The sequence below is a fragment of the Hemiscyllium ocellatum genome, chromosome 22, assembly GCF_020745735.1.
Source record: "Hemiscyllium ocellatum isolate sHemOce1 chromosome 22, sHemOce1.pat.X.cur, whole genome shotgun sequence".
Classification (NCBI taxonomy): domain Eukaryota; kingdom Metazoa; phylum Chordata; class Chondrichthyes; order Orectolobiformes; family Hemiscylliidae; genus Hemiscyllium; species Hemiscyllium ocellatum.
In genome coordinates, this window is record NC_083422.1 from 16,379,790 (window position 1) to 16,396,532 (window position 16,743).

Genomic DNA, 16,743 nt, shown 5'->3' on the forward strand with positions numbered 1-16,743 from the left:
TTTAATCCACAATCATGAGAGAAAGCCTGCAGTAGGAGACGAGACGCAGCAGCAGTGGGGGTGAAGAGGAGTTATAAACAGGTAGTGGCAGCGTCAGGCCCCATGCACTGAGCCTGGGTCAGTCTTGGAAAGGGCAACTGCTTCCATCACATATGAAGGACATTGGCGGTAAGTTTGCACAAGCATGCTCTTTGCATCACCTAGATTTGGTGTTTACATGATTCACAGACAAAATAAAAGTCAAGAATTTTGACTCATCCCATGTTTGGAATAAAACTCAGAGGATAGATTTTCCTGGCAAAAGGTAATTAGATTGCCCGATAGAGCCGCCTTTTGAAGCCTGTCTTTGCACGCTGCAGGGGGGCCAAGGAAGCTTCAATGTTCCAGGGGTTCATGCAGGTAATTTCTCGAAGTTACGTTATCAGTCTTTGTTTTAAAAAAAAAGTCCAAAAGTTCAATATAAATCAGTAAGTAATGTGGTGTTCTCATCCATCGTCCTAACTCAATTCAACTCTTCAATCCTTCTGCACCATTCAATGAGGCCATGGCTGATCTGCTTGTGGTTTCAACTCCGTTCTACTGTCTGCCCATCATGATATCTCGCTCAGTTTCAAATAAATTCAATGACAGCCTTCAACAATTGCCAGGGAACAGCACTCCAGAGGGTGAAAGATAAAAGTGAAGAAATTCTCTCAGCTTCTGGGAGAGGTCCTTGTAGCTCAGCTGTGATTTTTGCTAGGTATTAAGTTACTTATCATGGATACCAACTTAAGAGTCCTATCAGTCCATGCTGACCATGATTCCAAACTAAACTAGCCCGACATGGCCCCTATCCCCGCCCCCCCCCCCCCCCCCCCAAACCCTTCCTATTCATGAACTTATCCAAATGCCTTTTAAACACTATAACTGTACCTGCATCACTTTCTCTGGCTGTTCATTCCACGCATGAACCACTGTGAAAAGGTTGCCTCTCATGTCCTTCATAAATCTCTCCCCTCTTACCTTAAAAAGCTGCCTAGTTTTGAACACCCCATCCTAGGAAAGACCCTTGTTATTCACCTTATCTATGCTCATGATTTTATAATGTCAATTTGATGCATGTGCTTCAGGCTCTGAGACACTGTGACCACAATCCCTATACCTCTCAGACATAATGTCTCTTTTCTGTTCTGTATGGTTTTATTCAAGTCTGCTTGTGGTTGGAGAAAGAGGTGGTAAATGGAATCAAGCAGCTTTAAGCATCAGTGCAGTAATAAAAAAAATTAAAATTCCTATTCAGACATATAAACCATTGTCACTGCTGCAGATCTCCAAGACAAAATAATAATTGGCCTTTGCTGCAACGATGTCACAGAACCGTTGGTGAATTGAAATACATAAAGGTACTCTACATCGGGATGAATTACTATGTCACATATAGACCCCATATTATTATCTGGATGGTTACATTATGCTGTTTTGGGACTTAATTTCTTTAGGTACACATTCCTTTTTTGTAGTCTAATCGAGCTTCGTTAAAAGAATATATATCCATTAATTCAGGAAGAGAGTTTGGCTTCAGTGCAACAGCAGAGGCGTTGTCGAAATCTGCCCTTATAAATAATTTGACTCTAGAGATGATATTTTCACATAACTTCCTTTCAAGGTTTAGCAGCAGGAAAGCTTTAACTATAGTCAATGTCTACAATACTTCACAGTTGGCAAATCCTTTTGTAGTATAAATAACTAAATTCATTAATACATGGAAGTTGTCATGTCCAAAGATGCCTTCTTTGAAGATGCTGCCTTGTTTTCCTCATCTGGGCTGGAGCAAGCTTGCAAAAGCTGGAAGCTGATTACTGAAGCCGTTAAGCAGACACTGTTAATTTAACCATTTTAACATTTAACTTCAGAGGAACCTCACTTATTTTATGCTCTCAGCAAGCCTTCACACAGTTAATCTCTAATACTACTCTGAAAGAATCAGTTCACAAAAAAAACTGTTAAATGCACAAGGAACTTGGGACAGCATGAACATTCACTTGTTTCTCAGAGGCACATTGTAACAGCACAATTCAACTACTGGTTCAATTAATTGGTTAAAACAAATTAATGAATGCTACATTTTTACTGGCTGCACAAAAGGACTGCGCTGAATAATCCGATTCCCTCCAAGCCAGACAATGAGCATACAACATGTACAAATGTCATCTGGTTGTTCAAACACTGCTTCACAGATGGTCAAGTGCATTATTTCTTAAGTAAGAAGGCACTAACATCTACATTGATTCTAGTTCATTAAACAGCCAATTTGACTGCATTGCCAGAAATTATAATCTCCTACGCTGTATTTAATTACGTGATATTACGCCTTCCATTGATTGTACTTTTAATTAACCATCTGCAATATTTTAGACAATTTGAATAACTTACCAAGCGATAGAATATTCAATTATGAAAATAAGCTTGATGTTACAACATCAGTCTAGGAACAAAGAGGAACCTGCACAGACTTTCCAACAGACTATGAAGCAATATTCCAGTCACTGCTTGACACATGCAAAACTTGGACCATATATCAGGAAGCTCAAACTCTTTCATTTGAATTGCCTTCATAACATAGCACAACAAAATAACAGACACTAAGGCGCTCACCCCCTTGACATGTCAAAAAACAACACATTTCCACTGGGTACACTGTGACTGTCCCACTCTACCAAACCTCCTAGATGATAAATATGCTTACAATCACTTCAAAAGCTGAATAAAAATAACAAGATCATGGTCCAAATGACCAGAGCAGCAAAATGTGGTCTCTTTTCGGTGTCAAGTTTTGGGACACTAGAAGCTCAAGTTCAGACACACCCACCTGCGATAGGTTTAGGGTTGATTTGTGCTGTCCAGAATCCTCTCCAAAACGGAGCTCAGTGCAGACTTGGACTAGATAGATGGAGCTTACTCTAGAAATCCTTTACTGGTTAATACCTGGCCTAACTCAGTCAGCATAACTGAACTGAGCGCTATAACTAATCACCCAAGGCAACACATGCATCCACTTGACCTGAACACACACACAAAACAACCACTCTTCCACCTCCCTCCACCTCTACAGGAATACATGTACCCAACTGGCTCTCCACCTGAACCAATTACCTACCCAGCTAGACTGCCAACACGATCACACTACTCCCCCAACTTAACCAAACCGCACCCTGGACTGACTGCCCTTCTATTCATTCAAAAATACACACAATGAGACCTTTCAAAACATGACTGAAATACAGCTGCTACTGTGCCCTCTCCTCCTCCACTCAAAATCCACGTGCAGAGTCTGCAACCCATTTCTGCTGCAGCTGTAATCAGATGCTCTGACTGAAAATGAGCAGCTCTGTTAGGACGCAGAAAACTTTGAAGGCTACAACTCTGTACCCAGCATCGCCATTGTCTTCAACCATTATTGATCGGTAAAAATTCACAGATCGTGGACTTCTCTCTATAATTTCTGGTGATTATGGCTATCCACTTCATTAACTGTAACAAGTAAAAGTTACCATGATTCGGCATAACTGATCTTATAACCAGTTGTTTACTCCTTTTTCCTGCAACTGGATGACATAAATGGTCTCTTTGACATTTCCTCATTTAGAGCTGCCATGATAATAAATAAAAGTGGCTGAAATAGCAATGAAGAAGTTTTTGTGATCAGATTCAAGGTAAATTTCAGAGGAAAATATGCTTGTTGACTGTGCAATGGACAAATTTAGCTAACTCTTCTAAATTGCAGCATGACCACCAAAACTCTTAGTCCCTGTCTAACAGGAGGTCACCTTGTGAATTACTGGAGCACACCTGCTCAAGGTATAGTGAAAGGAACCCAAATTAAGCTCAGTGATGCGAAGAATATCACCAAGCTGAATGAACAAAACATACCGAAGAAGCATTTTATCCAGGAAATTTTAGAATGGTTAATATGAGGCCTAACTCATTAACTAGCAGAAGTGAACTGAACACCATAACCCCAACTCAACATCCACCTGACCTGACCATACATGAATGTGACTACTCTTCCCTGACTATTTTTGGCCTCTCCATAATCTCTGATGCTATGACTAGAGCTATTAATGTAGCAAGCAAATCTGTTATTACCATAGGATCTTGGATCAAAAGATGGGCTATTCATTTATAAATGAATGAAAAGTTTGTAAAAATCTGCTAGAGGAAAGAGTTGAATATATCCTGTTCCATAGGAGCAGACTACAATGCATCAGTTATTTTTCAATCCAAGATTCACAGGTTAAGGGATCCATGATAAATGCAACTTTATGAAGTTTTGTTACAGAACAACCTTGACCAGAGTGAATAATAGGCCTTGTGAGGCTAAATGCTCCCTGCTCCCACAAATATCGGACGATTCTTGGCCAATCTGGGGAAATTCAATAATGTCATTTTTTGATTAAGTAGCTAGTTGAAGACGGTTGCCACAAGAATGCTCAAACTATTTTAGTCAGTAAATCTTTTCTGAGAGACATGTTGGTCATTGTATTCTTTCAGTTATCATTCATCTATTAGTGTATTTCAACACACAAACTGTCATCAGTTACACAACGTGCCATGTTGATAATGAATCAACAATCTCCCAAAATCTATTCCAGTGTCTGAATAACTTGTGAGGTCTATAATAAACCGAATTTCAAGCAAAATAAAATACCATGTGAAATCAGACATACTTCAAGTCTTTATTTTAAGATGTAAATTTTGTTGACTGTCCCAATTGGATTAAAATCGTTTACAACTCAATTTTACAGATTAAAATAGACTAAGAACAACATATAACAGGCTAAGAACCAATATCACATACCATTAAAGTTTAGTGTTATGATTTCAGATTTTGTCAGCTGATGACTGCAATGTTCAGTTTCGCTTTCAACATCTCAGATAATGAAGCAGCCTATGCCTGCATGCATGCAATGCCAATTTGACAATTACCATCACCAAACCACCCCCCTCCCCCAACAATATCCTGAGGGGTTAACCATTGACCAAAAAGTGAAATGGGCCAGCTATGCAAATACTGTAGTTGCAAGAGGACTTCTACAGCAACTAACTCACCTCCTGACTCTCTAAAATGTCTGCACCATCTAAAGGCACAAATCAGGAATGTTACAGAATACCTTCGATTTGCCTGGATGAATGCCTTCCAACACCCAAGAATTTTGAAATCATCCAAAGCTAAACTATCAAGCTAATTGGCACCCCACCAACACTTTAAACTTCACTCCCACCAGCAGTGATGCAGTGTGGCGCTCCCATGTACCATCTACAAGTTGTATGCAGCAACTTAATGCTTCCAACCTAATACCTCAATACGTAGATCAAGCACTGAATGCCATCACTTTCAAATTCCACTTCAACCCAACTGGAAATACACTGCCATCTTTTCACAGTTACAGGATCAAAATTCCTACTTAACAGCACTGTGGGCATATTTCCACCCATTCAGCCTGCAGAAGTAGGCTTATCACTACCTCCAATAGGGCAACTAGGGATAGGCAATAAATATTCATTGAAACATGAATCGAATGGCATTCTTCGATGCTCAATAACCAGCTGTGACATTTCACAAATAAAAGAAACAATATAAATCAGTAACCTTATATATTTCAGCTCTTCTCGGGGTGCTCACTCTTTTGTGTTCAATAAGGTAAATGCTGATGGTGTACTGAATTAGTTCACTGAAAAACATGTGAAACCAGTCTCCATAAGTGACCAAATTAGGGTGGAGCACACATCCCTCTGCGCCAGATGTGGAGTGCATACTCTCTCTGTACTAGAACTAGATGGAGTTGATTGCTAAAGGCTTCTAGCCAAGATAAATTTGCAGATTGGACTGGTGATATATCTGGGAGGCAAAAGCAGAAAGAACACATCCAGAGAATGAACTGTATACAACCTTGGCTCCTAGCCATAGACACATAGCAAATCTTTATAATTTGCTTTAAAAATGTGACAACGCTGATTTACAGTGTTCTTAGTCAGTCTTTTCTTCAGATATACATGTAAAACAGAACAAAATGTAGATAGAATGACTAGTTACAATAGCATTTATAGCTCAAGATTGCAGTTAAACAATAGATCAATGCACACAGATCGAAAAGTGAAGAGTTTAGTTAAAATCTGTAATGCAGAGGAAGGGGTAGACCATTCCAATTAAAATTCATTACAATATTAGAGTCAATCAACTCCTGCCATCATGAAATTCAGAAAGAAGGACATTTCATGCAATCAATTTTTTTTAAAAAGGTCCTCAAAACTGAAGTCAATATGTCAGAAATATCATGATATCAATGGAATGTGAAATATATTCCACGAGAAAGCCAATTCTTAAACCACACACACGCCTACATTAGGTTTTCCTATTTTTGTGGTTATATTCAGTCATTATACTGCACACTTCAAGTATTTACTATTAACTAGAGGCACCTATCTCAAAATGCACGGTACAATGACAGCAGTTCTTTTTAAATACAGTTTTGAAAGATCAGACAATGAACTGCCACAGTACAATGCCTTGTGTAGTTTGATGGATTTTCCATCATACAGTAGTTCTTAAGAAGTGGCTTTTCTTAAAAATAAGAACAAATTATCCAAAATTTCCACATTAGTGGAAAGGTACCTTCACTTGTGTGGCCAAGACAGTGTTTACATGAAAAAGCGTCTTGTTGTGACTGGATTAGCACTTACATCAAAAAGATATTAGAACATCAAGAAAGCATAGGCTTTCAAGTTGAACGTCTGATCAGCACATCTGCCATGGTCACTACTTGTGCATTTTCAAAGAAAGGTCATTTTTTTATAAATATGCAGGACAGTTTTACAAAGGCAACAAAATCAACACTACACAAATACAGGTTCATCTTCAGCTTTGTAGTTTCAAATGAAAAATGGCAAAACAACTTCCAGGTGATTTATAAATAATACTTAAATCATTACAGTATGATCATTCACAAGGCAAGTACATCCCAGGAGAGAAAATTAAGAACGGTTCACATTTATACAGAAATTATCTCCAAATATTAATACAATAAACCAGTTGGTTTTGGCTATTTTGCACATTGTTTAAAATATATACAGTACATACAATAGATTACTCAACTTCCCTTCGAAATGAGTTTCAGTGCAGTACAACAGTAGCTGCTGTAAAGCAAGCAATTTATACTTAACCTGATATGAAAACTAAATAGTTAATTGTTTCGTTAGACAAGTTCCATTCTGGCACTAATTTCTGGATAGTAGCTTTTAAAAATACATGTCCTCTTTGTCAACTCCTGTGTCCGACTCAGCAACTCAGGATGCATCTGTCATCTTGAGTAATTCCAGCAATGCACCGACAGCTCCAAAATAACCCTAAAGATGAAGAGTAACAGATTTGATTGGATTGTCGGTGGTTTCTCCTCGAATTATATTTTCAAGTGCACAATTATTCAATAAACAAATTACAGTGGAATAACTTTAGACAGCATAAATGTAACATACCTCAACCAGTGAGATTAAAAGTACTGAAATAATGTTTAATATCGCCCTTTTTTCCCCTCCTTCCCTTCCTATTTGAAAATAATTTTGAAACTCTCCTTATGTCAGAAACACACTTTACTATTCCACCAACAAGCAATTACATACTGAATGTCTTAGTGGGCTTTGGTCCTTTTCAGTTCTGTGAAACTAGTAGAGGTTGTCACATGCTCACAATCTGTTGGATGAGAAGAATCCCAATAATCCTATATTTCACCACATGGTGTGATTTGTACTTCAACAGAGTTTATTTAGATTAAGTAGGAAATAATTTTAGCAATATTGCATTCATATTCAAAACCTATATAAATAGATCTGCAAACATATTAAATATATCTATGGCACATACAGGAGTTTACTATGATTGATCTGTGTAACTGTTTTTTTTGTTGCATTACTGCTTTCCATTAAAGAGTACTGAGCCAAAACTTGTTAAATAGACAGAGAAAACAGAAAGAGAATTTCCCAACAAGCTTGCAGTCTGTGGGATGTGACCATTTGCAAGGCTCCTTTGCCCGTTGATGGTGTGAAATGAGTGAGAAGGATCGTTGGTGCTGGGGCTACCGTTGGACCTTGTAGGGCTTACTGCTGACAATATGATAGATAGGAAGAGGAATCTCACTTTGGAAATTCAGATAGCCCAATATATCATCCTGGGCACAGTAATCAGATCCTACACCTAGTGGTACTATCATTGGTGTGTTTAGCTAGCTCTCTCCCCTAGATTACTTCCAACATCCAGTAGAAACATTTATAATATTTCAGCCCAGACCTGCATGTGCATGGTTAGTGGGTACATCACAAGAAGAAACGTAAGGAGGTTTTTTGGTAAAATAGTGACTTTAAGGCAAGTAGTAGCATCAGAACAAAGTCTTCGGCCAATCAAGTCTGTTCCAATGAGTCCATGGGTGATCCGACAATCCACAATTCCACTTTTGTGCCTTTGTCTTGTAACCCTTGATTCACTTATAGATTAAAAATCTGTCTCTCTCAGTCTCAAATATGCTTAATGACCCAGTTTCAACATTCCTCTGTGGGAAAGAATTCCACAGTTTCATGACTTTCGCAAAGCAAGTTCCTCATCTGTCTGAAATGGGCGATGCCTTGCTCTGAGATTATGCTCTCTGGTGCTAGACACGCACACATAATGGAAACAATTTCGCTGTATCTATACTGTCAAGCTCCCAAAGAATATTTTATAATTCAATAATATATTATTATTACTGTTCTAAACTCCAAGTTTAGAACAGTACGGGTTCAACTACTCAAACTCTCATTCAGAATCAACCTAATGAACACACTCTGGACTGCCTCCAATCCCAGTAGTTAACCACAATTAGGCTACTTTTCTTAGATCAGGGGATCAAAACAGTTCACAGAATCCTAGATGCGGCTAGGGATTGGAGGCAGTCCAGAGAACACTCATTAGGTTGACTCTGGGGATAGAGGGAAGGATACAAACACATTGGGAGATACTGGAGAAAACTCACTAGAGTATATCACCTGGAATAGGCACGTTATTTTAGGAGGAAAGATTGGATATGCCACACTTTAAAATCGTGGGAGTTTAGGAGATCAAGAAGAAACTTAATTAAAACATGCAGGATCCTGAGGGACTTAGACAAGATACAAGTGGAAAGGATGTTTCCTCCTGTGGATGAATCTAGAACTAAGGGTTTTAAAAAAGGTCATCCATTTAGGAATTTTTTTCCAGAATCGAAAGTCTTTGAACCTCTCCTCAAAAAGCAGTAGCAAGAGTGAATACATTCTTGATAACCTTTCACCTCCTTGCTTATCATGAGAAGGCAGAAATGTAGAGTAATCATATCAGTAGTTATCTTGTTGAATGGTGGATCAGGGTCAAGTAGTTAAGTGGAAAATTCCTGTTCCTCTTCAATATGCCTGTACGTAGACAATTCAATCTTCAATTTCCAAAAGCATCTTTTTCCTCCTTCCTCATATTCATATACCCACTTTTAGCTTTTCAGCTTTCTCTGAATTTCCAACATTTTCATCAACATGATGTGCTACTTTCACCAAGTTCACTAGTTACTTCAACATATGAGTCTTTGTTTTTGTACATTTTGTTTTCATTCAGACAATCAGCATTTAGGTGTCTTGGTTGTGCGAAATCACTTAGTTTGATAGTTTTCTAGAAGTAACAAACAGTTGCCATCTGGTTTACTGTTTAGGGTCTGGTAGAAGGGGATTTGTAATTTTATGCGGCTTTCCACAGATCCCACTTTGTCACACATACTTATGGCGCCATCTACTGGTGCTTAAAAATGTGTTGCTGGAAAAGCGCAGCAGGTCAGGCAGCATCAAAGGAGAAGGAGAATCAACGTTTCGGGCATAAGCCCTTCTTCAGGAATGAGAAGGGCGTGCCAAGCAGGCTAAGATAAAAGGTAGGGAGGAGGGACTTGGGGGAGGGGCATTGGGAATGCGATAGGTGGAAGGAGGTTAAGGTGAGGGTGATAGGCTGGAGAGGAGGTGGGGGCAGAGAGGTCGGGAAGAAGATTGCAGGTCAAGAAGGCGGTGCTGAGTCTGAGGGTTGGGACAGAGAAAAGGTAGGAGCAGGGGAAATGAGGAAGCTGGAGAAATCTGCATTCATCCCTTGTGGTTGGAGGGTTCCTAGGCCTCCAACCACAAGGGATGAATCCAGCTTCCTCATTTCCCCTCTCCCCCACTTTTCTCAGTCCCAACCCTCAGACTCAGCGCCGTCTTCTTGACCTGCAATCTTCTTCCCGACCTCTCCGCCCCCACCTCCTCTCCGGCCTATCACCCTCACCTTAACTTCCTTCCAGCTATCGCATTCCCAATGCCCCTCCCCCAAGTCCCTCCTCCCTCCCTTTTATCTTAGCCTGCTTGGCACACCCTCCTCATTCCTGAAGAAGGGCTTATGCCCGAAATGTCGATTCTCCTTCTCCTTTGATGCTGCCTGACCTGCTGCCTTTTTCCAGCGACACATTTTTAAGTTCTGATCCCCAGCATCTGCAGTCCTCACTTTCTCCATCTACTGGTGCAATACCATGGCACCATGACATTACAGAGAACTGGTCATTACAATAACCTCCACCTGCAAAATCCCTTCAAGTCATAACTTCCTAACTTGGAATGATCTCACTGATCCTTCACTGTTGCTGAGACAAAACCCTGGAACCTCTTTCCTAGCAGTGCTTGTGGGTGTTCGTACACCGAACACACGGACTGCAATGGCTCAAGATGTTGGCTCACCACTTACCAAACAGTACTGGGGTGGGCAATAAATGGCAGTCTAACCAATGACACACATATGCTGGGAAAGAATACGTTTTTAAGAAAATAACAATGACCTTGCTGCACTTGTCCTTCTTCAACAATAATACTCAATTCGTTTGCATATTTGAGAAATGCAACTCCACTCTAGCAAATTGAGTGATCCTAAGTATTTTTTATTTAACCTGTCCAGAGATATTATTACACACAGCAGGTGGGCTTTGAACCTAAGTTCCTGGCTCAGATACAGAGACAATACCACTGTGCCATCCGAGCCCAATTGAGTAACTATAGCCTAAGTTAATAGATTTACACTAGGTGTCCTCCTTGGTATGAGGTTTCATGGTCTTGGTTTCTTTACAAAAACAAACTGCTTTAACATATTATGATACACCTCCTTGGCAGACAGAACTTGAATCTGGATCTTCTGGCCTAGAAGTAGGATAATGCACCTTCATAATCCATGTTGATTGTCTTCAACTTGGTTGAATGAATTCAATTAGATGGTTAAATTCTGTACATTCAAATCTTGCTCTGGCTTTAATCAATTCAGCTAAACTGGAGCCATTTCTACAATACAAAGTTGATACTCACTTCATGTTCCAAGAATAAGGCTTTCAATTGCCCATTGGACCAATAATCCATAGCATAAGCCAGTAATTTCATGGAGACCATATTGATTCTCAGGAAGTTTCCAACGAACACTACCCTGTTGATGTTCTGCAATCAAACAAAGAAATAAAAAATTAGGACTAAAAACAGGATTAATTTTGAAAAATTTCTACTGGATAGTTATATAATGAAATATCGAGCTAAAGAGACCTATAAGATCCTTTACTCCATCTCAGAGTCAGTTTTCAACTGATGGAATGGTAAGAGGGCAACAATTGCATTCAATGTCATGATGTGCAGGTGAGGCTTTAAAAAAAAAGTTTCTATTCCTGATACATGCTAGAAAATTACATCTAAATGTTGGAGGAAATTGCTTTGCTTGGTCTTATAGCTGACTGCTAATTACCTGACCCTAGACGTATCTAAGGTTAGTCAATCTTCCCAGCCAGTCTCCAATTCATTGCACCATAACTTAAGGGTGAGACCTATTCTTATGAGAGAGTATAAAGAAGTAATCTCCAGTTTCAGTAACTTTCAGTTTTTAGAAGTTATTAACAAATTTTATTGAATTATTTTAAATTTAAGTTAGGGCAGTTTGCCTTATCTCACTGGGACTGGCATCTTCTCCTTCTGTCCATCCATAAAAACAATGTCATGTCTTGCGCCCCAATTTGGAAAACAGTGAAAAACAGTGAAAAACATTTTCATTGTCCTGTTCGCCGAGCTGGGAATTTTCAACGAGCACCCAAGCTACAAATCTTCTCCCAAATTTTCATTGTCCCTTCCTTGGTAATGGACACTATGCAGAGATTAGTACTGGAATAGGTGATGTATGTGTGTCAAGTTTCTTGGTCTGTTGTTTCACTATACATGTTAAAAGTTTGATTTAAAATGATTTCATACCTTCATTAAAACACTGGGCTACGGAATTACCTGAAACATGTTAAGCATCGGGAGACATGGTGGCTCAGTGGTTAGTACTGCTGCCTCTCAGCACCAAGGTCCTAGGTTCGATTTCAGCCCCAGGCAACTGTCTGTGTGGAATTTGCACATTCTCCCCGTGGCTGCGTGGGTTTCCTCCGGGTGCTCCGGTTTCCTCCCACAGTCCAAAGATGTGCAGGTCAGGTGAATTGGCTATGCTAAATTGCCCCATAGTCGCCAGAGGAAATGGGTCTGGGTGGGTTACTCTTTGAAGGGTTGGTGTAGACTGGTTGGGCCAAAGGGCCTATTTCCACACTGTACGGAATCTAATCTAATCTTCATGCTGCATAATTCTGAGGTCAAAGACTTTAAAGTGGAATCATACTGACCACAATACAAAGAAAAAGGACCATATCCCAGAAGCTCTAAAAGCAACATACTACCATCTTACAAATTTTGAAAAGATTATTGTCTACAATATATATTTTCAACATGCATGCTATTTTCTACAAGTTTACTGTATAATTGAAGCAAGCCTGTGAGTTCTAAAACTGTTCTAAATTTTTTAAAGACCTGGGCTAAAATAATAAATCACATGTTACGATGTAACTGTTCAAATACATTTCTATAAACGCCACCAATTGTACACAAACAGAAGACTGCATCCAAGACGTCTATCCCTGCACTTTGATAGCCCTGTACAATGCTGCTTGATCTCCATGCTACAAGGCAACACTGTAAAGAAGCTCAAAGCACTGAGAATATATGTCAAGACTGATTCGAACTTGATTCACAGCATCTTCAAATTGGATTTCTAAAAAGACCAATCATGCAAGCAGTGCTCATCATAATTATGGATTTGATTCTAGAACACTGTGCTATATGGTGCCTTTTATCAGAGTAAAACTCAAACTTTCATTGAGATACTATTAGGAACGTAAGAATAAGCTATTCAGTCACTTGTGCCTGTTCTGCCATTCTCAGTCATTGCTGATCAGCCACCTCAGCACCATATTCCCATATCTCTTGATGTCATTAGTAACTAGAAATCCATCAATCTCTCTCAAACTTAGTCTATGACTTAGCTTCCACAGCCCATGATCCCCTCTTGACAGTTTTGTCATGATAGAGTAATGGCAACTCTGCTCTCACATGCAGGAATCCAACTTAAATGCCACGTGATCGGGACTCCAGCTGCTGCAGGCATCTTCGGTACTTGCTTAACATAGGTTATCAATATTCCGAGCAGTAACTAAGACAACAGGATGACAAGATAAGATTCTGCCCCTTAATTTAGCTCCCATTTTTGTTATGAAGATGTGGGTGATCTATACATTTTAAGAGAGTTAAAAGCTAACAGTGACATCATCAAGTGTTCTCAATAAGACACAATGTCACACGTGCTCCAGAAACGACAAAACACAGATTCAAATTAGGCCAATCAGTTCGAACTATACCCCAAAAAATACCAAATTCCAATCAAGTTTGAATTGAGTATATTGACAATATACTCAATTCAATCTTAAAAGCCAATGACACAATCCGATGCTCTGGGGTAGGAGACTGCGGAAAAATTGAACAGTTGAGAGAACTGCCAAACCACAGCATGTAAACAGACTGCCTGAAAAATAGCTCTCTTGAAAGTACCTTTATTGAATAGTAACCTGTGACACAGAATCCCCAAGAAAAGACGACACAGCATGATCCAAGTGAAGAACCGACAGCTGCCTGGTTTTGAGATAGGAAGTTTTGTTTTGTAGATCTTAATTGGGAGTTTTATTAGACTAGTATAGAAGGTAACAGGCAGGTTAGAGTAAGGAATTGTAAATAATTGGTAGTTAATTATTCTTTGTTATGCTTTAAGAAATAAAGTTGTTAATTTTCACTTTAAATCGCTCTTGGCCACTCGAATTTTTACAGATTACTGCACGGGTTACATCTTTTTGTGTTGCTCGTTTTAAATTAAGCAGGACAGTTTACACCATGTCGTTTATATGGGGGCTCGGGTCCGGGATTTGAACTGGTTTAGACAGATTTGAATGGACTTGGGGATATGAAAAATCCCAGCAGATTTAAACACTTGCAGGTTAGTGTCCTCCACCTTTTAAAAAAAATAGGTGAGACAATTTGTTTAATTTTGGTGACTTGTGGTTCACTAAATTAAAAATGAGAGAAATGGCTCTTAAAACTGCTAAAGAGGTTCTGGGATTTTAAGGTGATTCTCAAACTTGCCAAGAAAGTTTAGAAGGAAAGAAAAAGGCCGTATTTTTAGAATTAGCAAATAAGTTAGATTTGGGTTTATCCAAGGACAGAAGTAAAGCTGAAATTGGAAGAGAGTTACTCAAATACTTAGGTGTATCTGAGAAACAAAAAAGTGCAGTGGAGGTAGAAATCTTAAATTACAATTGGGAAAATGGAGTTAGAAGATAAAGAAAGGGAGAGAAAGAGAAAGAGGAGAAAAAGAAAGACAGAAGGTTCTTAGCTGAGCAAAGAGAGAGAGAAGAAAAGGAGAGACAAAAAGAGAGACAATTTGAACTTGAGAAGTTGCAACTTTGTCAGCAAAGTCAAGTTAATAGGTTGGAGATTAAAAGAGTAGGTAGTGATATATATATAATATGTCAAAGCTCTGCCACATTTTGATGAGAAAGATGTTGATTTCATTTGAAAAAATTGGCTGGGCAGTTGGAGTGGTCTGAGGATTTATGGGTAATGTTATTTCAGACTAAACTGGTAGGCAGAGCTAGTGAGGTATTTGCCACGTTGTCAGATGAGATGTCAAGAGATTATGAAGAAGTTAAACAGGCTATTTTAAGTGCTTATGAATAGGCAGCAGAAGCATATAGACAGCAGTTCAGAAACATAAAGGAGGAACCAGGGTCAGACTTATATTGAGTTTGAAAGAATTAAACAAACAGTCATTTTGATCAATGGGTACGTGCTTTGAAAATAGCTTAGAATTTTGAGGCTCTAAGAGAGATTATTCTGCTGGAGGAGATTAAAAACTCACTTCCAGAGATGATAAGAATTCACATGGAGGAACAGAAAGTTCAGGAAGTGAGAAGGACAGCAGAATTAGCAGATGAATACAAGTTGGTGCATAAGACAAACTTCCAGCCAGAATTTTGTCCTGCGAGGGATAGAAATTGGGAGAAGGGAAGATTCTACACTACTAAACCAAGAGTAGACAGCACTGGTAAGATTTTTACCACAGGTTAAAGAAGCCCAAGAGGGTGAACAGGAGGTGAAAGGCCTCAGGTGTTTTCACTGTAATGGAGTGAGACACAGAAAATTACAGTTCCGGTGGTTTCAGAAAGGCACTGGGAAAAGGTGCTTTCTCTGCTGGAAGGTGGGTCACATAAAGAGACAGTGCAGGTCGTTAAAGAAAGGTGCTATGGGAAAAGATGTGGTAAAAGAAGCTAAACCAGCAAGACAAGATGATAAAATAAATATATGTGAATGCATACTCTGAAAAGGAGGCAGAGAATATTCCGGAGGGTTATTATCTGAAGGATAGAAAGCTAAGGCAGAAATGGAGACCACGGCAGGTTAGTGCAGAAGAGAAATGGGCCGAAGTGCACAGATTGTGTTGCCGGTAGCATCCGGACAGAAAGTGTTATGGGTAGGTGGTCACGTAGGGGTACAAAAGATTCAGGCAAGGGTACAAAAACGTTTTATTGGCCTGGAATGCACAAGGATGTGGTTAACGTTTGCCGTACATGTCATACATTCCAAATGGTAGGCAAGCCACAGGCGGTAATTTCTTCAATTCCCGCATTTGAAGATCCTTTCACATGGTTATAATTGATTATGTGTATCCCCTCCTGAGAAATAAAAGTGGGAACCAGTACTGGTTAACCATAATGGACACTCCTACCAGAGGCGATTTCATTACAGAGTATCAAGGCAAAAATGGTGGGAGAGGAGTTAGTAACTTTCTTCACACGGAATGGGCTACGCAGAGGTTCCGTTGGACCAAGGGTTAATTTTTACTGCTAAGCTGTTTAAAGAGCTTATGGATAACTTAGGTATACAGCACTTTAAATCCAGTGCATATCAGCCTGAATCCCAGGGAGCTTTAGAAAGGTGACATCAGACCTTGAAGACCACGTTGAGTGCATACTGTCAGGATTACCCAAATGATTGAGATAAAAGGTAACCCATTCATATTGTTAGAGATGCCCCAACGAATCTACACAGTTTATTCCCTTTGAATTAATATTCGATCATGAAGTGATCATTAATTAAAGAAAAATTGACAGGACCAAAGTCAGAGATCTCACACTTCGATTACGTATCGCAGGTGAGGGAGAAATTAAATCGAGTATTTGAGTTACTAAACAGCACCTAAAGAGGGCACAGTAATAGAATGAAACTGGTAGCAGATAAAAGCTCTGAGACGCTGATGAT

The 16,743-nt window shown here is 39.3% G+C and overlaps 1 protein-coding gene across 3 annotated transcripts in view; it reads right to left on the reverse strand.

The window, feature by feature from the left end:
* Positions 1-4,696: 4,696 nt before the first annotated feature.
* The window catches only part of LOC132826222 (pantothenate kinase 1), a 102,156-nt gene continuing 90,109 nt past the window's right edge, over positions 4,697-16,743 (reverse strand). For all 3 annotated transcript variants that reach the window (XM_060841899.1, XM_060841898.1, XM_060841900.1), the window contains 2 exons: positions 11,398-11,523; positions 4,697-7,383 (listed from right to left, as the gene is read on the reverse strand). In XM_060841899.1, coding sequence (XP_060697882.1) covers positions 7,324-7,383; positions 11,398-11,523 — 186 coding nt within the window. In that variant the 3' untranslated portion in view covers positions 4,697-7,323. The remainder of the gene's footprint in view (positions 7,384-11,397; positions 11,524-16,743) is intronic.